The sequence below is a fragment of the Arachis hypogaea genome, chromosome 16 (genome assembly GCF_003086295.3).
Source record: "Arachis hypogaea cultivar Tifrunner chromosome 16, arahy.Tifrunner.gnm2.J5K5, whole genome shotgun sequence".
Lineage (NCBI taxonomy): Eukaryota > Viridiplantae > Streptophyta > Magnoliopsida > Fabales > Fabaceae > Arachis > Arachis hypogaea.
The window spans coordinates 150,470,714-150,498,007 of NC_092051.1; the positions used below are offsets into that span (position 1 = coordinate 150,470,714).

The following is a 27,294-nucleotide window of genomic DNA, read 5'->3' on the forward strand; positions in this document are numbered from 1 at the left end:
TTTTGGGCTAGCGTTTTTCCTCCGATGTGGTGGCCGCAGCAGCCTTCGTGGATCTCGCGGAGTATGTATTCCGTGTCCCCGGGTTCGACACATTTGAGTAGGGGTTGAGAGAATCCGCGTTTGTATAGTTGTCCCGCTATGATGGTATAGTTGGCGGCTTCTCTCTTTATTCGCCTTTCCTCTTTCGGATCTTGTGGTAGGACTCCGTCACGGAGATATTGTAAGATAGGGTATGTCCAAGACTCCCGGTTTGAGGATGTTAGGTGTGCGTTGATTTCTGTTGATACGGAAGGCGACTTAACGACCTCCTGGATTAGCGATCTGTTGCCGTGTCCTGACTTCGTGCTGGCTAGCTTGGAAAGTAGGTCCGCCCTGGCGTTTCGCTCCCTGGGGACGTGCTGTATGGAGACATTTTCGAATCCTTCTTTTAATTCACTTACTTTATTGAGGTATTGTTGGAGCAGGGGGTCTCGGGTTTGGTAGCTCCCGTTGATTTGGGAGCACACCACCTGGGAATCGGTGTTAACTTCGAGTACCTTGGCGCCGACTTCCCGGGCTAGGTTTAGGCCTGCTAAGAGGGCCTCATATTCTGCTTGGTTATTTGATACTGGAAAGTCGTATCTTATTGATTGTTCAATTGTGATCCCGTTTTGGTTTTCGAGTATAATTCCTGCGCCTCCGTGAGTGGAGTTTGATGAGCCATCGACGTGCAGTTTCCATGGTTCGGGTGTCAGTTTGGTCGGGGTCATTTCAGCGATGAAGTCGGTCAAGGCCTGTGCTTTGATGGCGTTTCGGGGTTCGAACCTGATCTGGAATTGGGATAATTCGATGGACCATGCTAGCATTCTTCCTGCTAGGTCGGGTTTCTGTAATACCTGTTTGACCGCTTGGTCGGTTCGGACCGTTATGGGGTGGGCCTGGAAGTATTGTCGTAGTCGTCGGGATGCCGAGAGGAGTGCGAAAGCCAGTTTTTCTAAGCGTGAGTAGCGGGCTTCTGTGTCTTGTAGGACCTTGCTTATGAAGTATATGGGTTTTTGTTCCTTTTTCTCGTTTTCCCGGACGAGTGCTGCTGCGATCGTTTCTTCCGTTATGGAGAGGTACAGGTATAGTGTTTCCCCTGTTTGAGGTTTTGCGAGGATTGGAGGCTCCGTTAGGACCTTCTTGAAGTGTTGGAAGGCTTCTTCGCATTCTATCTCCCATTTGAAGGGGGTTCCTTTTTTCATAAGTTTGAAAAAAGGGATTGCCTTTTGGGCCGATGCCTCGAGGAACCGGGATAGTGCGGTTAGTCGGCCGGTGAGTTTTTGGATTTCTTTGAGGTTTTTGGGACTTGTCATCTCAAGGACGGCACGGCATTTTTCTGGGTTTGCCTCAACTCCGCGTTGTGTGATCATGAAGCCGAGGAATTTTCCTGCTTCCATTCTGAAGGCACACTTTGTTGGGTTGAGTCGCATTTGGTGTTTTCGCAGGGTGTTCATTATTACTTTGAGGTCGTCGGTTAGTTGCTCACCGGATTCCGTCTTGGCGAGCATATCGTCTATGTAGACTTCTATTTTGTTTCCGGTTAAGTTGCGAAATATTTTGTTAACAAGTCGCTGGTAGGTGGCTCCGGCGTTTTTCAAGCCGAAGGGCATTACTTTATAGCAGTAGGTTCCGTCTGGGGTGATGAATGCTGTTTTTTCTTCGTCTGGTCGGTGCATTGGGATCTGGTTGTAGCCGGAATATGCGTCCATGAAGCTGAGGTACCGATGGCCGGATGCTGCATCCACTAGTCCGTCGATGTTTGGTAAGGGGAAGGCGTCCTTCGGGCATGCTTTGTTGAGGTCCGTGTAATCAACGCACATTCGCCACTTCCCGTTAGACTTTTTTACCAGTACGACGTTGGCTAGCCAGGTCGTATAAGGGAGTTCTCGGATGAAGTTGGCTTCGAGTAGGGCTTTCACTTGTTTTCGGACCTCGGCGGCTCGGTCTGGTGACATTTTCCGTCTTCTTTGCGCCACTGGTTTGGCTAGGGGGTCTACTGCCAGATGGTGAGACATCAGGTCGGGACTTATTCCCGGCATATCGGCTGGTGTGAATGCGAATAGGTCTCTGTTTTGTTTCAAAAGTTGCGAGAGTTCTTCTTTGAGGTCGTGTGGGAGGTTTCTGTTGATGAACGTGTATTCTTCTTTGGTTGGCCCTATTTGTAGCTTTTCCATGTCCCCTTCTGGTTCCGGTCTAGGTTGGCCGTCTAGCCGCGCGTCTAGGTCGGCAAGGAATATTCCGGCTGCGTCCCGGGATTTTTTCCTTAGGGCTAAGCTATTGTTGTCGCATTCGGCTGCAACTTCTCGGTCTCCGTGAATGGTTCCGATGGTGCCGTCGTCGGCCCTGAATTTCATGAGAAGGTATTTGGTGAAGATGACTGCCGAGAAGTCGTTGATTGTTTTTCTCCCGAGAATGACGTTATAGGCTGTGGAGTCTTTTAGGACGACGAATTCGGATAAGATCGTCTTTCTCTGATTGCTTGTTCCTATGGTGATGGGAAGAGTAACCGAGCCGTCTGGTTTGAGGAAGTTATCTCCGAGGCCCGTGACGCCGTGGCGGTGCGTTTGGAGGTTGTCGTTGCGGAGCCCGAGTTTGTCGAAGGCTCCTCGGAAGAGGATGTTGGAGTCGGCGTCGGTGTCCACCAGTATTCTTCTTACTAGCCCTGTTCCGATTCGGGCTGATATGACGAAGGGGGCGTCTTCGGCCGAGGTGCCGTGTTGGCAGTCCTCCGGCAAGAAAGTTATCGTGCTGTCGGCTATGGTGACTAGGTCGTGGTGCCTGACGGCCATTATCTTGAGGTCTTTTTTCATTGTTAGTTTTGACTTATTTGACACGTCCTTGCCCGTGATGACGTTTACTATGATGGTCGGATCTTCTTCGGGGTTTTCCCTGGGGGGTGGTTTTTGAGTTCTCGGGTTGCGTCCTTCTCTTTCTGGTGATTTGTCTCTGTCGGTGCGCCTTGGTTCTCTGATGAATTTGACGAACTCTGGGAGTTTTCCGTCTCGTATGGCCTGCTCAAGAGCGTCTTTAAGATCGAAACAATCTTGTGTTTTGTGGCCGTATCCGCGGTGGTAGTCGCAGTAGAGAGCTTTGTTTCCTCCTGTCCTTTCCTTGAGTGGTCGGGCCTTGGGAATGACGCCTCGATCTGCTATTTGGTGGTATACCTTAGTTATTGGTGCTGTTAGGAGGGTGTAGTTGGAAAATTTTCCTATTCTTGGTGGTCGGTGGGTTGGTCTAAGGCTGTCTCGTGAGTTCTCTTTGGGTGGTGGGTTATGACGGGGGGTCGGATTGCCGTGTTGGGTGGCGACGTGTTGCCGTTTGTTGGCAGCGACGACCTGGCTGACTTCCTCGTCGTTGATGTAGTCTTTGGCGACGTTCTGGATTTCGTGCATGGTCCATACTGGTTTAGTGGTGAGGTGTTTGCGAAAGTCTTCATTCATGAGTCCGTTAGTTAGGCAGAGGCTGGCGACGGAGTCCGTGAGTCCGTCGACCGTCAAGCATTCATCATTGAAGCGGTCGAGGTATTTTCTTGTAGATTCTTCTTGCTTCTGCGTGACCCCTAGCAAGCTGATGGGGTGTTTGGCTTTGGTGATTCGGGTTGTGAATTGGGCCATGAATTTTCTTATGATGTCGTGGAAGCTGGTTATGGATCCGTTTGGGAGGGCGTTGAACCATTTGATCGCTGGTCCGGCAAGGGTTACTGGGAAGGCTCTGCATCGGACCGCGTCGGATGCTCCTTCCAAGTTCATTCTGGCTTCGAAGGCCGTTAGGTGTTCTTGAGGGTCCTTAGTGCCGTCGTACTTCATGTCGGTCGGTTTGTCGAAGCCTCTAGGGAGTTTTGCTCTTAAGATTCTTTCTTTGAAGGGCGTGGCTCCCATTATGGTGTGGTCGTTTCTTGTGCGCTTGGTGTGTCGTCGTTTCGGGTCTTCGTCCGAGTCGTGCTGACGGCTTAAATCGTGGGACGCGCTGCGGTGGTGTTTTTTGCTGTGTCGCCGTTCTGGCGAGTTGTCGTGTCGGTGGTCGCGTGAGTGGCTACGACCGTTTCTCCTATCATGTTGCCGGGTTGGCGACCTTCCGCGGTAGGATCGTGGCCGGGATGTTGCTTGGCTTCCGAGTTCGTTGGCGGTTTTCCTTTGTCGGTCAGTTTACCTTCAAGTTCCTGGACTCGGAGGCAGAGATCTTGAATGATCTGTGTTGCTTTGTCCCTTGTTTTTTCGGGGTGTTGTGGATCTGTGATCATGTGCTCGTTCGTGCGGTGGATAGTGCTGGTTATCCGGGCTTGGTTCATGACCTCCTGTTGTTCTGGGGTCGGATGACGTGGTCTGGAGTCGTCTTGGCTTGATGGATTTTCGTCCAAGATACCCTCCATCTATTCCGACTGTCGCAGGTCCCCACAGACGGCGCCAATGTACAGAATGCTTCTGATACGATCTAAGAGGAGGATCGGAAACCTGCGGATTGGATCGGATGTTGGATTGCCCAGATGGAGCGGAAGGGAGGTACCTGCAAAGACACTCCGACGCCCAAGTCAGAATAGATCTAAGAGGTGTGAGGTATGAGGTATGAATGAATACCTGGAAGGACTTGGTCCTTTATTTATAGGTGTTTGGTGGTTTATCTTATCTTATCTTATCTGGCTAAGATAAGGGAGATGTTTGAATTTAAAAGTTGGTTAGGAGCTCTTAGAGAGTCGGTTCCCGGGCCTTCAGCAGGGTGAGACGGGTTGGCCCGTTTTACCCGGATTCGGGGTCGGTCGTGGACCCGGGGTCCATGGGCCGGGTCCGTAACACACACGAAATTCCATGGTTTTACTTCTTTGTAAGTGTGCTTGCCAATAATTGAATTACACGTTGTCTTTGCTTGTAAATTTTATTGAATCAAATGATTGAATGAGAGTAAATTGGGGAATCTGAGGCCTGTTTGGTGTCCATTTTCATTTTACTGTTTTCCCTCTCTTTTTTCTTGGGATTTTCTCGCAAATTCTAAAAGTAGAAAATGTTAGAAAGTGGAAATGGAGACCAAAACAAGTTTCAGTACATACTTTGTTGTTCCTCTGGTAACCGAGGATTACATATGTTTGTACCTCAACTAATCTATATCCGTTGTAAGTAATTCTGCTACAAATTTAGCTGAAACATCACTGTAAAAGCGGAAGAAGCAATTCAGAACCTTGCCACTTAATCTTAAGACATTGAGAGCCTTCAAATTAAGATCATTGATATTGCTGATTAAGTTTTCTTTTAACTTTGGACCATTTCATTATTTGATTGCCCAATTTACATAACAGAGCATTTTAATCCGGGCAGAACTTTGGACCATTTCATTATGCTACCCTATTTTGCTCGTTGTAAATAATGTGAAAATTTATGCTATTGTTGTTGTACCTGCTACTATTTTTGTCCAGAATTTTGGGAATCGTGCAATAATATTAAACCACAATTATTGCAGAGGGAGGTTATCAACAGTTCCTTGAAGAAGATGGATGTTTGCAGCCCTCTTAAATCCGACACTAAACTAAAGCACCAACCTCTGACCCCTCTTAGGTTGTTAAGGGGTCTGTTATGTTTAGTGGTGTTTCTTTCCACAGCTTTTATGTTCTTAGTCTATTTTGCACCAGTGGCAGTTGTAGCGTTGAGGCCTTTCAGCACACATTTTAGTAGGAAAACAGTGTCATTCATCTTTTCGCTTTGGTTAGCTCTGTGGCCCTTCCTATTTGAAAAGATAACAAAACTAAAGTCGTCTTTTCCGGTGATAGTGTTCCGTCAAAGGAACGTGTTTTACTGATTGCTAATCACAGAACTGAGGTTGATTGGATGTACTTGTGGAATCTTGCACTTCGTAAGGGAAGACTCGGATGCATAAAATACATCCTTAAAAGCAGCTTGATGAAATTGCCTATCTTTGGTTGGGGATTTCACATTCTGGAGTTCATTGCAGTGGAGAGGAAGTGGGAGATAGATGAGAAAATACTGCACCACAAGCTTTCGACACTAAAGGATCGTCAAGATCCTTTATGGCTAGCTCTTTTTCCAGAAGGAACCGATTATACGTATTACCACCCATCCCTCTCACCTTAGATGTCATCTTTTTGACTTACCAAGTCTTGCATCATCATTTGATAATGAACTGAACTCATATCAGTTCCAAAAAGTATTTAATTTTGAATGCATGCATTTAAGTTTGTATAACCACTATCATGCTAAAATTTGGGCTTCATGTTAACCATACAACTAAGCAATATATAATTAAGGAGCACCATTAATATGTTTTTTATGCAGTGAACAGAAGAGTCAAAATAGTCAAAAATATGCTTCTGAAGTTGGGCTACCTGTGCTGAAAAATGTGTTGCTGCCAAAAACAAAAGGGTTTCATGCTTGCTTGGAAGCTCTACGAGGCTCATTGGACGCAGGTTTGTATTATAATTCCTTGCTCCAATTTTCCTATGATATTCATTCAATCACTCCTTGATAATGTCTCACTGGTGCCTATTTTACGCAGTGCTACCAATTTATATCTGACAAACCTTTTGAAAGTTTTAGTAGTTCTAGTATTATGTATATGTGTTAATGGTGTTTATGTTCCATAGTTCTCCATTAGAAATATATTCCAGTTCATAGACCTAATTTCACTTTTAGTTCGTGCTTGATTATATTTTCACATTGCAGTTGCACAATATTTCAACTGACTCTTGATGTTGTTCTTTTCTTTTCAAAACCTATTAATCTTTTAAGTATGTTCATATGCTGAACTTCAAGGCCGTATTGCCTGCAGTGTATGATGTGACCATTGCGTATAAAAATCAATGTCCAACTTTTCTGGACAATGTCTTCGGTGTGGATCCGTCTGAAGTCCACCTACATGTTTTGCGGATTCCAGTGGATGGGATTCCAGCTTGTGAAACTGAAGCTGCTTCATGGCTAATGAACGCATTCCAGAAGAAGGATCAATTGCTCTCTGATTTCAAGGTTCAGGGTCACTTCCCTAACCAAATAAATGAAAAGCAACTTTCAACATCCAAGTGCATCGTTACTTATACTTTGGTGGTTGCTTTCACTGCCCTGTTCACATATTTCACCTTTTTCTCTCACATTTTGTTCAAGTTATACGTAGGTCTATCATGTGCATATCTGGCTATTTCAACGCGCTATGATTTTCAATTGATGCCTTTTACATTCTATGTTAATGCACTCTTTAACAGCAAGAAGCAAAAGAGTGGATAATGTTAATTGTAAGTGGCCAATGTACAATTTTGGAATTGATATTTGAATTGTAAATCGTTTGTTGCTGTTTGTTGGAAATTCAGGAAATTAGGGTCACAGTTGTACAATTGTTGCAATTCAGGTATCTGGTAGAGCATCTTTATTCAAAATCATATTTTATTTAAACCTAGTGGCATAACATCTGTTTCAACTTTAATTTGGAAACTCTACATAACGTCAACCATTCAATTATATATTGATGGATCAACAAAGTAATTATTTTACAAATTAACTTGGTTGGTCGAGTAGTCAGCTCCATTGTCCGCTTAAGCAAGTGTCAGGAATTTCAATCCCGTCTTGTGCATGTAGCAAACCATTGGCCAATGACAGATCCTTAAACAGAGTTCAGATCTGCAACGAATTAGTCCTTAGTCTATCGGGTTGAGGATATTGTCGAGGATATTATAGGCAACCAAAAAAAGTAATATTCTACACTAATTGCTTAAACAATCATCCAAATGAATTTAATTACATAATTTTATAATGTCAACAATACATTCTACTAGCATTTTCTAAATCATATTTAGAGAGCAGATTGATAGATCTATGAAGGAACTTAGAAAACTGAAGTTTTGATGTGCTTTTCATTCATTACATATTACTTTATCCTTATTGAATTCAATATTAAAAATAGTGAGAATGTCGATGTTAATTTTAAAAGTATAATTTTGCCCTCAAGATATGAGTTGTACTATGAACATGTCAGTTGTCAAATGGAACAAAATTAATCATTTAAGTACTATAAAATAATTATCAATATTTGAATGACTAATCTTTTGTCAACAAACTAATCTCTCGATGATCACAATGGTACTTTAGTACTTTGTTGTGACCCATTCCGTGTTCGGCCTTTCTTTCAAGATCAATTAGGTGATTAGCTATAAATGGAAAATGTTTAGTTGAGAAGTTAGAGCAATGATTATATCTTCTTTCCATGGTCATGATTTGTTTCTTGTTTCTTTCTTTCTTCCAAACTTATTAAAGATAGTTTCAACATACGTGACCCATCAATTCCTTTTTGTGTCTTATGTTGTTTGTCCTTGCCAAGTCACAAAAAGGGGAGTCACAACTCACAAGTGTTATTATTCAAACCACAAGTTCGTGAGTAAAAAGTGTAGAAATAGAAAGACATTTGGATATACTTGCTGTTTTCATCATAGTTTGGAAACTGAAAACTAATAACACCCTAAATACCAATGAAATTAAAGTAACATACCAACATGTGCGACCATTGAGCTAATCTATTATCTACATATCCACAGAGATATAATATACTCATACGCATAAAATACTATATAATATAGAGATATAATAATGTCCCACAATCTTAGCTTACATCCTCGTTCACAAAAAGATAGGGACAAATTGTTATATCATAATTACTTCAAATTTCAAGTGTTACGGTCCACCAATATAATGTACAATTATAAATTGAAGTCCCTTTGGCCCTCAATTTTTCATTCTCATTATTATCACTTCAACACTCTTCTTTGCTTCACTTTCCTTCCCCTTCCTATTTCTCTGTACTACTTTTCTGTCAAAGCCATGGCCCTAACCTCATTAAGCTCAAAGTCTTGTGCAACCTTCTGGCTTTTCCTCCTCTTAGGTAAACAACAATTCCCTCTTCTTTTATTTCCTTTACATATGTAAACATTTTCTTTAATTAAGCTAAGTAAACAATACAGATCATGATTAATAAATTAATCTCTATGTCATGTATATTGTAATCATGACATATTGTATATATAAATAAACTATTTAAGCCTAAAGTGTTTTCAGTTTCTTACCTATGCCATATTATCTTTGAATGGTAATTACATGGGTGAATAAGTAAAACTTATGGTTGCAAAGGACTTGATTGTAATTATTTTTATGGATGAATATATTTTGCAGGTAATGTAGCATCAGCTACATTGTTTACCCTACATAACAATTGCAAATACACTGTTTGGCCTGGAACTCTTTCCGGCAATAACCCCACAATTCTTGACACCGGTCTTTGGTCACCGCCCCAGCTGGCTGGTCAGGACGATTCTGGGGTAGAACCGGATGTAATTTCGATATTGCTGGTAATGGCAAATGTGCCACCGGAGATTGTTCCGGTGGCCTCAAGTGCACTGGTGGAGGCGTTCCACTAGTGACATTAGTGGAATTTACCACCGGAAGTGCGACCAATGGCAACAAAGATTTTTATGACGTAAGCTTGGTGGATGGTTACAATGTGGCCATTGGAGTACAGGCAACCGGAGGAACCGGTAATTGTCAATACGCAGGTTGCGCAAATGACCTGAATGGTTACTGCCCAAAGGAGTTGCAAGTAAAAGATGATACCGGTTCGGTAGTAGCATGTAAGAGCGTGTGTGGCGTTTAACACTCCGGAGTATTGTTGCACCGAGGAGCACTCAACGCCACAAACGTGCTCACCTACGAATTACTCAAAGATGTTTAAGAATGCATGTCCAAGAGCTTATAGTTACGCTTATGATGATGCTTCAAGCACTTTTACATGCTCAGGTGCAAATTACACCATTACTTTTTGCCCCGCAGGATCATCTTAGGTCCTCATATGTCAATATAGATAATGTTATTTGATTATGACAAAACCTGAAATAATGATCAAAATCAATATGTATCAAGAATTCATTGATTTGATTTTTTTTAACCAATTCTAGTATATTATTGTATCAAAAGATGTTAGAAACATGTTATATATCATAGATACCTTGTGTGTTTATAGGTGCACGTGTGACTGAATAATAAATTTGATATAAAGTAAATATAATTAAATACTAATTTTCCGAATAGGATATACATATGATAGATTTTTAATCAAAAGTATTTAAAAGGTATTGATATCATTAAGTTTTCTAGAGATATACCAAAAAAAGTCCACGTAGAAAAAAGAAACTTTTTGATAGGATATTACATAGATAAAAGTTAACATCATTGTGAATTTCTTAGCACTGAAAACAGAGACATTAGTGTCATTCCTTTATATATAATAAGACAATGTAATTTACTCTCATTATATATCTCTGTTTTTTTCTCAATGCAAGTAGCTATTTTATATTTTACTGTGTCTATATATTTTATGTATATTAATATTGTTGTCAAACTCTCGAGTTAACTCGTAAACTCGTAGTTTACGAGCTTACGAGTTTAGATATGGAATCGATTTGATTCGGGTATAAACTCTATTTTGAGTAAACTCGGTTAGACTCGGTCAAATTCGGACAAACTCGTGAGTCTAGAACCGAGTTAGCGAGTTTGTGTTTTTCTTCATTTTTGCTCAAAAAAATGTCATTTTAAAAAAAAATACTTTTTTTATTAGAATTACGATAACATTCCCAAAGAATGAAAGAAAACTCACTCACAACTCACTCATTTGCGTCGTTTCTCTCAAGTCTCACTTTCTCCATGTTCTCCCGCAGTTGTCGTTCCCGTGGAGCTGCCATTGTTCGCCTGCGTCTGCTACCTCTCTGATTTGCGCCATTGTCTTTTTAAATTTTACCTATGTTGCCTTCTGCTTTGTATTTCTTCACATCTCCACTATCCGCAACTCCATCGTGCTATCACCATTCATGAGTTTGACTACTTCTTCTACAGTCCTATCTCTTCTCTGGTTTGCACCGTCGTGAAATCTATGACTATTTGTCCCCGTCGTTTCATGGTGCTGCATCCTTGTCTTCAATCTGCTGTTGCTGGGACTTTGCCCCTTCTTTTCTTTTGTCTATTTTTTGTATGCCTTTTGTCCTTTCTTTCAGCCTTTACTTCTTGATTTAGTTTTTTTTGCTTTTTAAATTTTATTGTTTCTAATTTTAGCCTATTACTTATCGTTTATGTTAGATGGCCAGATGGTTCATTCATTCATATTTGATTAGTAATTAATTATTTTGATTAGAGTTAATTTGATTATTTGATATTGTTCAATATTCAATTAAAGATTTAGTATTACAGATTTAGAATTTTTAATTTTGTGTGTTCTATGTTGTATTTGTATAAGAATAATTATAGAGAATTTGAATGTGTATTTAATTTTTTTAATATATAGAATAATTAAATTTAAATTAATTTAGGTATAATACTAAATCATTAAGTTGTTATTATGTATAACAATGAAGATAAAAATTTATAAATATTTATAAATTTATTTATTTCTCAATTTTATTTAATCTAAAGTAGATATAAAAATTAAAATTTAAATCACTCTTTTCTTTCGCATAATTTTAATGACTAAAAAACTTTCATTTCTAATAATTTTATATTCAACATTTTAAATTATCTTTAGTTCTATTATTCTTTTAGAATTTTTAATTTTTGTTTTTATTATTCTTTTTTCTTACCATTATCTATTTACATATTTATCATTGGCTCGCCGCCACTCTTATATTGGCTTGTTCTCTCTTCTTCTCCTTCTACCTTACACCATATAATAATTCATAATTAATAAAATCAAAAGTAAATACTACTTTAAAAATAAAGTAAAAAAAAAATCTTGTTATACACTTACACTTGTGTGAATCATTTACATTCCTATAAATATAACAAAGGAGTAAATTTAACTTTTTCTGTTATGAGTATTTTTTTATTATTATTTAATGCACACAAAAATATAATATTAAGTATCAAAAAACTAATATTTAATCTATTTTTAACATAAAAAAATATTATACAAATAAAAATTATAAAATACTTTAAAATGTTAATCTTTACATTTTGAATGATTTAGAATTTTTAATAATTAAATCAAAACTAAACATTGCACTCATTTCTCTTTTAATGTGATAGAAAATCGTCTTTTATCTTATTTTTTAACCTTGTGTTAATTGATTAAGGTAAAAAATTAACTGATTTCTTAAAGATGATAAAGAAAAAATATAATTACTTGAAAATTAGTTTGAAATAGCAAAATTTCAAAAAATTACAACTTAAAATTTTTGATCAATCTACAAGAATACAATTACACTAATCTTTGTTTAATATTTTCTCTAATAAAAAACATATTAAATTAGAAACTAATAAAACATAAAATAATAATAAATTACATAGATTTAAGAAATACCTAATTTCCATGACCCCAATATGCATGTTTACTTTGAAATAGAAAAATAATGTTTTCAATGCATGGTGAAAATTGGAATAACACATGGTATTGTACCTAGTAGTGAGGGACTTAAACCGGTGGATTTAATTTAACACTAGACCAAATCAACTTCCGAACTTCATACACTGATTAGCTTTTGTTAACACATAAACCCTCAGAACTTTAAATACCCGGAAACTACTAATCACATGCACTTCCACTCAATCAACTCCTATTTAACACATTTCCGTTTAAATCAAGACTAAACATGCATGTGTACCTAATGTTCACGTTCTCCATACATTATTGATTTATCGATTGTCCTACCTAAAATTCTAAAATGATCTTACTTTGCAACAATAATGTTCGACCTCATCTATGATCACAACTTGTCACTTGCAATGTTTTTTTTTTTAACCAAACAGTGACTCGAGTATTTGATTATGATCACTCTCACCAAATAAATTTTCTTGTTTAATATAACATTAGTAAAAGTTTTAATATTATCAATATACTTTTAATAGAACTCATGTCAATGCTTAGGTTACTCTCAATGTTAGTTTTTTTTTTTTTTCTTCTGCCTACCAAGTCCTTCCAGGTCCATCCTTAAAACCAAAATACCCATGACCTACAAAAACTCCAATCCAAAAGACCAAAAACATAACTATCATTAATAGAAACCACTGCAGCGGAACAGCTTTTGTCTGCGCGTCTACCCCCCAACATCAATACGCGTCCACTACATGATGCCGCCAGCTCAAATTATCACCTGCTGAAATATAAGGGCTTCAGCACGGTAGCAACGGCCTTATGCATAATCCATTCAGTTAACAAATCAACTCCTCTATCATTTAAGTACCTCATTTACATGCTTCATCCCATCATATACATAGTAGAAACCTCAAAGTGGATTATATAAACAGGAATAGATATATATAAATAAATTGTTTACATCATACAAGCATTCAAGTTAACTCTCATATGTAAAAAAAAAAAAAAAAAAAAAAAAACAGAGTCTGCATAGATCTTTAAGTCTCCAATGAATCCATATGTATAGTCATGAAAATATGCAACAGATGAAAGCAGAACTTCCAAACATTCTAAAGTAACCAATCACACTCCATGTTTTTTATTATTTATTAATTATTATTATTAACAGAAAAAATACTAGTTACTACACCAATCATCAACTCTTAGTTACAGAGTCCTTAAAATCCATGATAAAGGGTTAAAAAATTCTAGAACATTACAGAACGAAGAGCAGATCAGTGACACATCATATTAAAACTAACAACAATGACTCCCCCTTCAATTTTGGAGAACAGCTTAGAGGATTCTAACAGGTACACAATATACTTTTAATACATTTTGTTCTTATAACAAGTACAAAAACAGGGCCAAACCAATGTATATCAGGAAAACTAGTTGAAACTTGTCATAATCAGAGATTACAAACCAATGTATGTCTTTTTCTTCAGTTTATAGGGACCAAGAAATCATAATCAAGAAAGCATGAATCAATAATAATTCCATAATCTACATAAGCTAATTGAACCATAATCCATATATCAATTTGAAAAGGAATAATTCGAACCAAAAAACCTAAGATTAAACATCTTAATCTTAACAAAATCAAGCCAAAGGAGTATGCAATGCAGGAATTTTTTTAGCTTTTTTAACAATCAAATTAATAAATAAGAATAATTTCTACTCTTTATATTTACAAAAACAAGCAAAGCAGTGTAACTTACATTCATATCCGGATTATCTGTTATTTCTTGATTTTTCTTCGATGTTTCTTTGCTCCATTCACTTTATAATTTATAGTTTATACTAAGTAGTTTGTGAGATCAAACAAACGTACTCTCACAAAACATATGTACATGTTTCCAACGTTTTTTATTATTTCAATTTTCAATTAACAGAATTAATTGCTTATAATTTGTTAGTACTAATTAGAATAGATATGAATAATCATTCCAATTCGGTTTCAATAACCCTTTATAACTCCCACAATTCTCATCAGTCATAATATCCTTCTTATCCATAAACAAATCTATAATTTTCATTATTTTAATAAGAAAAATTTTAACACTCACCTTTTAGTTCTGAATTATTTTAAACAAATCTACAACTATTCTTTCTGCATGTTGTTAATGTGTTTGATGGGGTTAGGAAAACGTGTTTCGGTACAATGCTCAGTGAGAAAATGAGAAAAACAAAGATTGTTAACAACAATAATGACACATGCTGCTGAATCTAGCTGACAGTACTGATATTCCACTCTGCTGAATATAGTTTTGCTTTCCTTAAAACCAAAGATAAAACCAAAGCACTTTTCATTGCCTTCATTTATATATACATACATAAGATGCTAGCATTTTATAAACAATAACAATTTTAAGTTGCAGCATATGAATGACACAAGGGAGCAAAATTGTGCTAGTAACAACAGAAAAGAACGAAAAAGAAGAACATGGCATTGAAAGGATTAGCAAAATTGAGGTTGACCATGAGATCACAGAAGTTAATAGGAGAAAAAATAATGTATCTACTAATTTCATGTGACTGAAAACAGAATCAGCAGGAAAAAAAACACAACTCTGTTTTATAACCTCAGCATTCAACCTTTGATTAATAGCAATTTAGACTTGCATCTAACATAACCATATATTCTATTCAGTATCACAAACTAATCAATAATAAGATTAACAGCAATGAATCAACTATTTGACAAAATTTGTCAAACCTAGCACAAATCCTCATGCTAATAAATTATAGCACGAACAGAGTTCAGGAAAAAAAATAAATAACAAATAAAAAATAAAAATCCAAAACCACAGGTTCTAAGGTGCAAATAGCAAAAGAAAAAAAAAAAACTAGAGAGAACCAAAGTTAAACTAACCTTTTTAATATTTTAGATGTTGATTTCTTCCATGAATGAATCAATTAATTTTTTAATACTGAAAAAAAATGAATAAAATAAGTTTAAAAAGAATAAGGGAAAAGTTTTAAATTAATTAGCATAGGATTAGATGATTACTATTCTTTAGTAACAGTTGGCCTCTCCACAGTCATCGCAGTCATAACACGAATACTGGGCGACAAGATATCATAATGACTCAAAAAAAGCTCATGAATTTCCTTCGGGTAGTTTGGCTGCAAAAGTATATATATGTATAATTAATGAAGTAAAAACAAAAAAAAAATATCAAACAATCTAAAATTTCAGTTACCTTTCCCTGTATGTTGAGGTCGAGGTGTTCCAAACAATTTCAATAAAATTTAAATATGCTTTCAGGTAAAGCATATCGTCTAGGATTTTCATTTTTTTTGTGAGAGTAGACAATATTCATGGCTTGATCCATATGGGCTTCAAAAGTCCATTGTTGAAATGAGAGAAGCCTTTTCATTGGTGTCGGTACCCTCCCATTCTGGTATAAAAGCCAATAAACTTTCCTTAAAAACTTAATTTGTCTGCTGCTAGCCCAAAACAGTACGGGATCCAATCCCCACTTTATCTTTAAGTCGGTTACCTTGCCTACACCAAGGAAGTAATCGAGTTGCTTAAAACACAATTCATGAACCTCATCAATTTTAATTTTCTCCGCAGCTTGTCCACCATATGGACGGTAGATAACCTCACATATTATCGCTTTCAATTTTTGTACATCATTTCTTTGCATCTGTTCAATATCAGGGATATCCTGGCATTGCATATCAGTTAGGATGCCATTGAGTTGTCCAGGACCGCATGATTGAATCTTGATACTAGAGCGCGAATTTAAATTTCCATGATATCCCTTCATCAGATGTATTTTCTTCAAGGATGCGAAAATTGGCTGGAAGATCTTCAAAAAATCCTCTCTTATATTAATCCACCACCGATTTCCTTCCTGCCAATATTTTGTCGACTTCTTCTCATATCTACCGTTGATCCAAGTCCTCAGATCACTTTCATAATCAGACACGACCGCTCTTTTCTCTGCCAAGTGTAGGAAACCCATCTTCAAACATCCTTCACTGAACCTGCTGCAGAGCAGCTGCCTCTCATACCACCTTTTTACCGTCCCGGAATCAGCATTTTCCCCGAAATGAAGAACCCTTACCCTATATAAAGGGTCATCCTCGTCTGAAAATCCTGTTTCTCCTAACCTCGCTCCATCAGAAGTTTCCTCGTCCTTGAACCTATAGTAAAATTTGCCAAAATGCGATGTAGACATCGCTGGCTTTTCATGGGACGTCCAAAAAAAAAAAACTTTTACAAGTTATACACATGATTATAATAAAAGTGAAGATAGGTTTATTAAGTAACAATCAAGCATTCTATACAAAACTTTTTCAATGAGACATGTTTAATTTTTTCAAAAAATCCAAAACCTTTCTTTTCTTGTAAGAAAATCTTAATCAGTTTCCTAGACTTTATGAATGACAAACCTGTTCCAAGCATATGTTTATTAAGTCTATGCTGAACTAGCTTGATTTTTCATACTATACTAACAACTCGATCAGAAACCAATCACAGCCTTCCACCCATCACATAAACAATCAACACAATCATCATCTCATCACCAATAATCTCAAAAGTACCACATCAGAACAAACACGGGCAAAACATACAAAGAAAGCACAGGTATAGATAACAGTTATAGCAAATAGCTCAAATAGCAGTTAATAACAGTTTAGCAATTAGGCAAGCTAAAATAAATTCAAACTCAAGCAAAGCATACACATGCATATAATGCATGCCTGTCCTATGGCTAATGAGCTCATCTGTCGATTATACAGCCAACCCAACATGTCCTGGTAGCTAACCATTGGACAATCCTTCTGTACTCGCATCCCTAAGCTCAAAAATAATATCCATGGAGTCAAACTCCAAGCGCAATAATATTCCACGGAATCAAACTCCAAGCTCAGTTCATATATATATATGCATGCCCATGGGGGAATCCGCGGAGTTAAAGTGCTCGGTCACATCTTATGTACATGTGGTCAACAATGTCTCAAATATTCCAAATACATAAACCATATGAATATCTCAATCATCATTCGTCAATATCATTCAATTTATTTAAAAATCATACTTTAAAATCAATTCTCTTCTTCCTTCATTCAAATTCAAATTCAATGTCATTGAACCGCTCTAGTCACTGGTTTACTGGTTCATAGGTTCAACCGTTTCGACCGTAGTTGAACCGAAAAACCATTTTATAATAAAATAATAAATAAAATATAAATAAACATATTAAAACATAATTATATTATAATATAAACTTTAAAATATCATCCAAATTAAAAGTATTACATAAACCAGAATGTTATGATCTCATTCAAATACAAATTCAAAAGTCAAATAACAAAAACAACCAACCAAACATAAAATGCCAACATCCAACTGATCCAAGTTTGTCATTCAATCTTATTAGTCATTTGGGATTTTCATGAGATCAGCTTGAGTTATTCTGTTGGATAACTTTTAGTAAGGTATATATCCAAGTCAATATATAGAAATGCAAACCAAAAACTGAATGTTTGCAAAACATTTCATTGATCAAATGCTGAAATGCAGTGAGATCAAATAAATAACAACCAGCAAGCATCGCAAAGCAAAACAATCATATTCATCTTGGAATAACCCAACACAACCCTACCCTAATCAATTAATCAATCAATGCTTCAAAAATTAATCATGCTTCAAGCAATCAAAACAAGGTTTAGAACCAACAATTAATTAATGTTTCAACAATTAAAAAATCCAAATAGAAAATCCAGCAACCCAATAACAAAAAATAAAGACAATCTCAATCTCAAGAATCACAATAACACCAGGAATTTAGCAAATTAACAAATTAACAATTTGATAAGAACAAAGCAACCCAATAATCTCAATTTCAACTTTCAAGAATCACAACAATTTAACGAACTAACAAGTACAAAATCCAAATAGAAAATCCAGCAACCCAATAACAAAAAACAAAGACAATTTCAATCTCAAGAATGAAGAATCACAATAACAGCAACAATTTAGCAAATTAACGATTTGAGAAGAGCAAAGCAACCGAATAATCTCAATTGCAAGAATCACAACAGCTATTTAACAAATTAACAAATACAAAATCACAGGTTCACAGTAACCCATTCAGTTCACAGTTCACAGAAAAATAAAAAATCTAAATCATAGACATAGCTCACAGTTCACCGTTCACAATTCACAGAACTTCACAGTAACAACAAATTATTCAATTATAGTTAAAAAAATTACCTAGAAGCTTTGAACAGAGCACGCAAGAGGGAGACACCACGACAAGGTTCACCTACTTCGAACGGCCTTTGACAGTGACTGCGCGATGGAGATGGCTGAACAACGGCGGAACGGTGGCTGAAAGGCAGCGGAACATAGGCTGAACAGAAGGCTAAGCAACTCAAACAAGGGCAGAACAAGGATTGGCCAAAAAAGGCAGAACAAGGCTCGGCCAAAAAACAGAGGCAGAAGCTTGACCAAAAAGGAGGCGGACGAGCGGCGAACAACGGCGACGTTGCGCCTAAGATATAGCAATGCGGACGGCGGCGGTGGCTGGGCGTTGATGAACGGCGACCAGATGGATGGCTGCTTCGGTGCTTCCTCCAAGCTGCGTTTGAGTTCTCTTTTCTGCGTTCTTCATTGTGTTCGTTCAGACTTCAGAGGCCAGAGAGAGGGAAGTGAGGGAGTGAGGGAGGAGAGTGGTTGAGTGTAGGGGTGGCAGTGGGGCGGGTAGGGGCGGGTTTTTGGCCTCCCCGACCCCGCCCCGCCGTCCTTTTATTCAGGTACTACCCGCTCCATCACTACCCGCGGGTAGTAAACTGCAGTACCCTAACCCGCCCCTGCGGGTACCCGCCCCACCCCGCCCCTACCCGCCGTTATAAAAATCGAATATCATTTTAATTTTTACATATTCATATATAAATGAAGACAAAAACTTAAAATTCATTGATAAATTAAAATACAGACATAAAATTCATACAATGCCATTAGCTCAAATAACTTGAATTTAAAAAAAAGCTAGTGTTAAATCACTATAAATTTAACAATATAATAAATAAATTACAATATTAGATATAAAATAGCCTTCAATCCTTATTCTTGATCACTTTTCACATCTTCATAAAATATCCTTCAATACAAACAAACAAAAATAATTCAAGTAATATATGATGACAATAAACAGCATATTAGTCTTCTTAATATAAGTTGAAACAAATAATAACACAACACACCACTATATAGTATTATAAATTATAAGTATTTGGTCATTCAAACACACGAGGGGTAAATGTAAAGCAGATGGAAAAAATTAATTAAGTGCTATTATAGTATAAGACTTTAAATTATTAGAATGAATAATTGTCCAGATTCAGTTGCCAATAATAACTCATAAGCACATGACTCAGATAAACAGAACAATAATAATTCAAAGTACATGATTTGTCAATAATAAGAAGGATCTTTTCTTTCTTTGATGCATATCATTCTAGAATGAAAATATGATTATTATTGTCAAATGTTGTCATTGAAGTAGGAGTGACAATTATTAAAAGGAGAAGCTATAATGTAATTGAAGAAGAAGAAAATAAAAAGAAAAAATGTAATGAATTTCTGCCAAGAGATAAAAAACACAAGATAACAAAACAGAGGCCCTCGTGCAAATTGGATATCTCAATGTACATCACAAACTTTCCTTTGAACAATTGATAAATGAAGATTGAATCGAAGCCAAAATGGAACAATAATATAGCTCATTATATAAAGAAAACAATAATAGTATTTCATCCCTATCCATCAACTATTTATTTAGAATGATGTATATTGTTAATTAATAATTAATATGTAAATGATGAGTTAACAGTTATTAATAGAGAAAAAAGGAAAAGGTTCTTTGTTCGTGTGGGTGTGGGTAGCGACATTCTTCTACCTCTGTGTTCTGTAGCCATTGCATATATCATTATGAAATTTTAATGTAAAACCAGAAAATCCAGAATAAACATTATATATCTAGCCACGGATTAGAAACAATACAAGTATGAACGTTGCAAACACCTCCTAACATGACTCAGATAAACAGAACAACCTGACCCATCAACATCAAATAGTAGGAAATTAACTCACAGTTACAGAGTTCTAGTTACAGATCCAGTGTTCTAGTTCCAGGGTTTAGTTGCAGATTCATAATATGAGAGAAAGAGAAAGAGAAACTTACAGATCTAGTGATTTGCAGGATGCAGAGACAGCGACGGACTCACAACGACAGCGACGGCGACGGCAACGGGCTCACGGCGAAGGATGGAGGAGGATGGCGAAGCTTTGCTCTCAGATGCAGGTGGGTTGCGAAGCTCTTCTCTCAGACAGAAAACGGCGGCGAAGCTCTGCTCTCGAACGGAGGACGGAGGCGAAGCCCTTCTCTAAGATTGAGAACGACGGCAGCCGGGGGGGTTGGAGAAGAAGAAGCTCAACTGGAGAAGAAATTAGGATTTTAACTTTGAAGAGTAAGAGTGAAACTCTGAACGTGAAACCCTAGCCATAAAGCCCACAACTATAAAATTCTTTTATATATTTTTTATATTTAATAATTTTTATATATTTACATTATATATTTTATTTTATATTATAATATATATTATATAATATATACTCCGGAGCGGGTTCACCCCAGCCCCGACTCCGCTCCGACCGGATAGGGACGGATCGGGTACCCGCGGGTTCGGGTACTCCTGCCACCCCTAGTTGAGTGAGACTGTGAGAGAGGAGAGGCCAAGCTGCGCGTTTTCCGTTTTGGTTAAGGGTTAGGGTTCCTAACCAACGGCGCCGTTTGAACCTAGGGCCTTCGAGATAAAAGAAGATGAATTTTCCGCAAGGACAACTTGTTCTTTAACACTAATAGGGTAAATAGTTATATATATTATAAAAGCAAAACCAAGCACTTATTAAGTTATCATACTAAGGACTAATAATTATATATATTATACTAAAAGTAATTATATTTAAATTAAAACAATATAATTTAAAAATATAAAATATTTTTTTATTTTTCCATAATAATATTGTATTTGTTTATTTTATAGTTAATTTTGATATACTAATAGTATAAGATATTTTATATAATTATCAATCACCTCTATTCTTTTGAATAGCCATTTCATGCTGTTAATATAAAAAATAATTTTTAGGTAAATTAAAATTTGATAATTTTAATTAAATTAAAATATAGAATATTAATTAAAAGTCTGATTTAATTCATTAAAATTATTTTAAAAAATATTATTTAATTATTAATTTATTAATTGACATTTAGTTATGTATTTTAATTTAAAATTAAAAATAATATAATTAATTTTTTATTTATAAAAATTAAAATATTAAATTACAAAATTTCAGTTATTTAATTAAATCATATAAAATTTTTATTCTTTGTATAATTTAAATATAGAAAATTATTTAATAATTATAAAATTAAGTAAATATTCTAATTTAATTATAAAAACTTAATTTAATTATTTTTAATAAAATAATTTTTAAAAATAAGATTTTTAATGAATAAATAAATTGAAATTAAACAGGTTGAGCTTCCAACTTATAAATCGAAATTGTGATTATATTTATAGCAACCCCAAGCTCAACTTGTTGGATTGAAAAAGAAAAAATTATATTGAAAGATTGTGAACGATTGAACAAATGAAATAGATAAACAAATAAATAATTAAAGATGGATAAAAAATATTAGAAAGTGATATAGTTATGTCTATCTATAAATCGCAAAAAATAATTGAATGGTAAGAGTTGTTCGATCAATATAGTCGTGCGGGATATTTTTTTGCTTGAGAGTAATTTTTTATGGCATGCATATAGTATTTGATTGACGCAAACCGAAAAAATTAAAAAATATGTATTCAGAATCAATTGTTCTGAGATATAATGATTAATTGTCTTTGAGAATTTTTCCAATCCACAATAATTTTATTGACGAATTTCTTACTTGAAGTAATTAATTATTGAATATTGAGTGAATAATAAAAATTTGTAATATAAATAAAATGAGTTGAGAGTAAACATGCATAAATTAATGTAAAATAGAACAATAAAAGGGATGAGCTAATCAACCATATATCAAGTAATCAATTAAAAGTGTAATTTAATCCATTAAAATTACTTTAAAAAATATTATTTGACTATTAATTTAAAAATTAGCATTTAATTATGTATTTTAATTTAAAATTAAAAATAATATAATTAATTTTTTTGTTTATAAAAATTAAAGTATTAAATTACGAAATCTCAATTATTTAATTAAATTGTATAAAATTTTTATTCTTTTACAACCGTTAAATTATATAATTTAAATATAAAAAATTATTCAATAATTATAAAATTAAGTGAAATTTTTAATTTAATTATAAAAATTTAATTTAATTACTTTTAATAAAATAATTTTAAAAAATAAGGTCTTTAAAAATTAAAAGTAAATTATGTTTGTCTTTTTGTCATTTTTTTAACACTTGTCATTAACGATTGATAACGTAAAACATTAATATATATTATACTTGACATGTTTTATTAGATGCTAACTAAATATATTTATAAAAATTTATTAATTTAACTGTTTTTTTAGTTTTAATTATTGAGATTATGATTTATATAATTAGAGGAACAAAAATTTTATTTGATAATTTTGAATAAAAAACTTCAATAATGATGTTTTATTTTTCAAGTGAGAATAATACATTTTTTTTTAATGAAAGAATAGTAAAACTAAAAATTATTTCTAAAGAGTATATGAAAGAGTTAAACATGAGATCCAAATTCAAATAAAAATAGATAAAAGATTTAATTTTTAAACTATAAACTCAACCCTAATCTTTTCATGATTTTTATTTTTGTTAATTAAATTCAAATTCAATACCGAAATAATAACCATTTAAATAATAAATAAATAAATAGAGTAAATAACACATAAATGAGATAGATTTGACATGTAGATCAGTGAAACCTCTAGATGGGTTGCATGTACCCATGTGTCCCCTTTCTGCATTACTCTGAAAAGAACTTTGTTATCAATGTGGACGGAGTGGACCAAACTTGTAGCCTACAATGGAATTTTGGCATGACAAATTCAGCCTAATATAGTTGGGGTACATTTAATTTGATTTGTTCATGTAATAAACTAAGGAAAAGTAGTGGTAAACAATGAAAATATTAAATAATATAAATAATAGATATATTAGATGTTCATTTTACTAGTGTACAGATAATTATTTTAATATTAAAATTTAAAAAATTAATTTAGAGATATAATGTATTTTAATTTGATTAGTAGTTATTTATATTATTTAACAAAATCATTGTCCCTAGCATTCTCCATAAACTAATCATGTTATGACCAACATGTTTAAATGAGTAGCTAGTTGTTATTTTTTCCTTTATTTTTTAAACTTCTTAAATTTTTAAAGAAATATATCATGTTTCATTTCATCCATTTACAGCTATAAACTGTGTTAGATTTGAGAGTTGTACTTGTAGATATTAAACATGAATTCATCCAATTAAAAAACTACACTTTAAATAAGAAAAATAAAATAAGAGACACAAATATAAAAAAAAATATACTTTAAATAAGAAAAATAAAACAGAAAACACAAATATAAAAGTTGTTGGATATATTCCATTTGGATAGGTTTATAAGTGATTTTTTTTTTTTACTTTTAACATATAATATGGCTCATCCTTAAACGCTCCTTGCTAAGTATGGAGTGTTGCACACCTTGTGAATTTGTTAAATCTAAACTCTTCATTTATTATATTTTATTTGAATGGTCTGGATTTAAAAAAGTAACCTATTAATCAGGTTAATTATTTTTTTTACAAATTTTAAATTTTTTTGGCAAGTCTCAGATATTGGGATGAAGTTCAAAATAAAAAATTAGTATATAAATATTAAAAACAATATGTCTGTATAAAAATAAAGTTATTGGACTTTAGAATTAAAATAAATAATACATAAAAAATAAGTTAAAAATTCATGTACTAAAACCAAAAAAAAAGATATATTAGAATCTTAAAAAAAATAATATTAAATATATATTATGTATATAATATTAAAATTTAAATAAATTTTGTTTTGTGTGAAATAAAATATAATATTAAATATAAACACAATGATAAAAAAATTGTGTTTTATATATATATATATAATATTAAAATTTAAATAAATTTTGTTTTATGTGAGATAAAATTATAATATTAAATATAAATACAATGATAAAAAAATTTGTATTATATATATATATATATATAATTTTATTTTGTGTGAAACAAAATTAAAATATTAAACATGAACAGAATAATAAAAGATTTAGTACTATATAAATTTAATTAAAAAAATATTTATACAACGTAAAAAGCAAACAAACATATAATAATTTTATTTTGTGCGAAACAAAAATTCATGTAAAAAAAATATTTATATAATTTTGTATTAACAATTTTTTATTGAAATATGTTATTTTACTATATTTATAATATATTATTTGGGATAATTATATTATTTTAGTTAATATATATTATTTAAAAAATATTTAAAATTTATTATTTTATATTAAGAATATTATTAAAAATATATTATTATTTTTTCTTAAAATAACATTTTCTTTTCTTTCGTTCAAATACTATGACAACAAAATTTTTTGTGTAATTGCTTATACTCAATAAATATTATATTCATTTATTTTTATATTGTATGTAAAATAAATAATTAATGTTTAAAAAAGTTAATAAAAGAAAGAAGTATTTTTTTTTTACCAATTCTTAGGTAAATATAAAGAGATTATGTCATTTGAACTATAATTCCTTCGCAAAGAAAGAAATACTCTTAATTATATATTAAATAGAATAATTATTTATTAGGCTCATTTTTATACAAATAAAAATTTTTCTTAGTTTTATATCTGTAATATTTTATACCAATTAGCTTCAGAATTTAATTATTTTTTGAATAAATTAATAAAAAAATAATACAAATAATTGTTTAAATATAATTGTATTTTAATTTTTCATTACACGTTGAGGTTAACTTGAAATAAAAGATAATGGACTTGTTGTAACTGCCATGCATATTGTGCTTTGACTGTGTCGTCATCTGAGAATCATGCGCCTTCATGGAAACCGGGGTTCTTCTACAGAATCCGTTTTGCGTTTGGAGTTAGCTAACCAGCAGTGGCGACAGACATGCGTCTTTCTTTTCTATGGCAGCAATTTTTCGGACTTTGATGGTCATTTATGGTAGAAGCGGAATAGGGTGGGTTCAAGAGCGTCAAAATCTATAGCTAGCTAAAACGATAGTGGAAGCACCTGCCATCAAACAAAACAGTGAAAATATTTGAAGACATCACATCGACAATAACAGAGTAACAGAGGAATTAGTCTTTTTGTTAGTGTTGGTTTGTTTGTTCAGTCCATGACAAAAAAATAATAACAATAATAAATAAATTAAATTTACTTGATAACTTTTGATAGTAGGTTAACTTTTAAGGAGTGCTGCACTCCCTACTTTATCTGGAGTGCACTAGAAAAATGTGTAGTATTAATGTTTGGTATAATTTTCAGAACAAAATTACAACTTTTTAAAAAGTTATTTTAGTGCTTAAGGAGAAGTTAAAAAAAATGACTTCTTTCATAATAAAAAGCTTTTTATCACTTTTTTCTTAAAATAAGTATTTTTAGAACTAAAAAACCAAATACAAAATAACTTATTTATAAGTTACTTTTAATATAAACATTTATTGTTTAAACTATTTCTTTAAAAGTAACTTAATTAAGTTGTTTGCCCAAATTGGGCCATAGTCAAAAAAAATATCTGTCTTGCTCTATGCCTCTATATTTAGGAGGATGTTCCATAAAGACGCGTAAAACATCTTTCTGTAAAGATATTTATGTGTTGCATTATTATTGGACGTATTAATGAATCGGTTATTTTTTTATAATAATAACAATAAACCCAATTGTTATTAGATTTAGTCAAACCGACCAATTTATATAACTCACTGGATTATATTTTTTAAAACAAAAATCAGGGATATAATTATCTTTTTATCAAAAAAATTAAATATTATTCGATTTAGATTATATAAATCGATCGGATTAAATCGAGTCTAATAATTATAATACGAACAATTGAATTTATTATTGTTGTTATAATAAATTGATTTTTTTATTATATTTTCGGTGATAATACTCGTATATATAAAATATCTTCGTTTATATAAAAAAAGAATTAAAATATTAACACGTGTTATAATAAATAATTATTTTTAATTATACTCCTTTTATGATAACATTATTTAACATGAATAATAACTATTTTTGACGCTAACTTTTATATTAATTATTTTTTATTATTCATAGCATTTTTTAATTTGATAAAATAAGAATTAATTTTTTTAATAGTTGCTTTTTATTGAAGAATAATAAAAAGGGTATGAATAGAAGAAAGTTACCTAATTAATTAATTGAGATTTGGAGCGATGGATGATATCCGGCGTGCTTATAATACATACTCGTTATATTGTTTTATCATTAACAACCGAAAGCAAATAATAGCTCATCCTTTTCTTTGTAACTAATCATGTATCTTTTAATTAAACAAAATTAGTTAAACAAAATTACATGTTATATAGGGTGTGCATGATTCGGCCTGACCCAAAGATCCGGCCCAATTTTGAGCACTTTAGGAACTAATTTTGTGTAATTTTATCGGGTCTAGGATTGAGTAAGAGTCTCAAAAATAGACCCGGTCATTATTTAGGATCGGATCCGGGCCATGGTTTGGGTCGCCCGAAGTCGGTCCGGTGGCCTAGTCATCATACACAATTAATCTTTTGTGTTATTAGTGATGAATGATAGCT

The 27,294-nt window shown here is 33.6% G+C and overlaps 3 protein-coding genes and 1 pseudogene across 14 annotated transcripts; 2 read left to right on the forward strand and 2 right to left on the reverse strand.

Annotated features, from left to right (window-relative positions):
* Nucleotides 1-1,630: 1,630 nt before the first annotated feature.
* On the reverse strand, nucleotides 1,631-3,899 carry LOC112806006 (uncharacterized). Its single transcript, XM_025848318.1, has 2 exons — nucleotides 1,869-3,899; nucleotides 1,631-1,684 (listed from the first exon to the last, which is right to left on the reverse strand). Exons 1-2 carry the CDS (start codon nucleotides 3,897-3,899, stop codon nucleotides 1,631-1,633), a joined length of 2,085 nt encoding a protein of 694 aa, XP_025704103.1.
* A 1,513-nt stretch (nucleotides 3,900-5,412) lies between these two features.
* On the forward strand, nucleotides 5,413-7,357 carry LOC140180422 (probable 1-acyl-sn-glycerol-3-phosphate acyltransferase 4). The gene is given in 4 exon segments (XM_072221533.1): nucleotides 5,413-5,740; nucleotides 5,743-6,070; nucleotides 6,300-6,430; nucleotides 6,793-7,357. Coding segments are annotated over 4 exon segments (1,149 nt in total). The 5' UTR covers nucleotides 5,413-5,499; the 3' UTR covers nucleotides 7,242-7,357.
* A 1,249-nt stretch (nucleotides 7,358-8,606) lies between these two features.
* On the forward strand, nucleotides 8,607-10,014 carry LOC140180424 (pathogenesis-related protein 5-like; annotated as a pseudogene).
* A 2,785-nt stretch (nucleotides 10,015-12,799) lies between these two features.
* LOC140180423 (uncharacterized) lies at nucleotides 12,800-21,205 on the reverse strand. Of its 12 annotated transcripts, none has more exons than XM_072221534.1 (6): nucleotides 20,601-21,205; nucleotides 18,629-19,517; nucleotides 15,600-16,592; nucleotides 15,407-15,522; nucleotides 15,269-15,326; nucleotides 12,800-13,132 (listed from the first exon to the last, which is right to left on the reverse strand). In XM_072221534.1, the coding sequence occupies exon 3, from the start codon at nucleotides 16,584-16,586 to the stop codon at nucleotides 15,639-15,641; it is 948 nt and encodes a 315-aa protein (XP_072077635.1). In that variant the 5' UTR covers nucleotides 16,587-16,592; nucleotides 18,629-19,517; nucleotides 20,601-21,205; the 3' UTR covers nucleotides 12,800-13,132; nucleotides 15,269-15,326; nucleotides 15,407-15,522; nucleotides 15,600-15,638. The 12 variants fall into 12 exon arrangements, with proteins under 12 accessions (XP_072077635.1, XP_072077636.1, XP_072077638.1 ...); XM_072221535.1 differs by having other exon boundaries at nucleotides 12,800-13,135; XM_072221537.1 differs by having other exon boundaries at nucleotides 18,629-19,042; nucleotides 20,601-20,894.
* Between the last annotated feature and the right edge of the window lie 6,089 nt (nucleotides 21,206-27,294).

What these genes read in the sequence shown, in the direction of transcription:
- LOC112806006 (XM_025848318.1), bottom strand. Translation starts at nt 3,899, where the DNA reads ATGGGAGCCACGCCCTTCAAAGAAAGAATCTTAAGAGCAAAACTCCCT. An exon ending in GGCTAGCCAACGTCGTACTG is followed by an intron (nt 1,685 to 1,868) that starts GTAAAAAAGTCT and finishes TGCACCGACCAG; the next exon opens with ACGAAGAAAAAACAGCATTC.
- LOC140180423 (XM_072221536.1), bottom strand. Translation starts at nt 16,586, where the DNA reads ATGTCTACATCGCATTTTGGCAAATTTTACTATAGGTTCAAGGACGAG.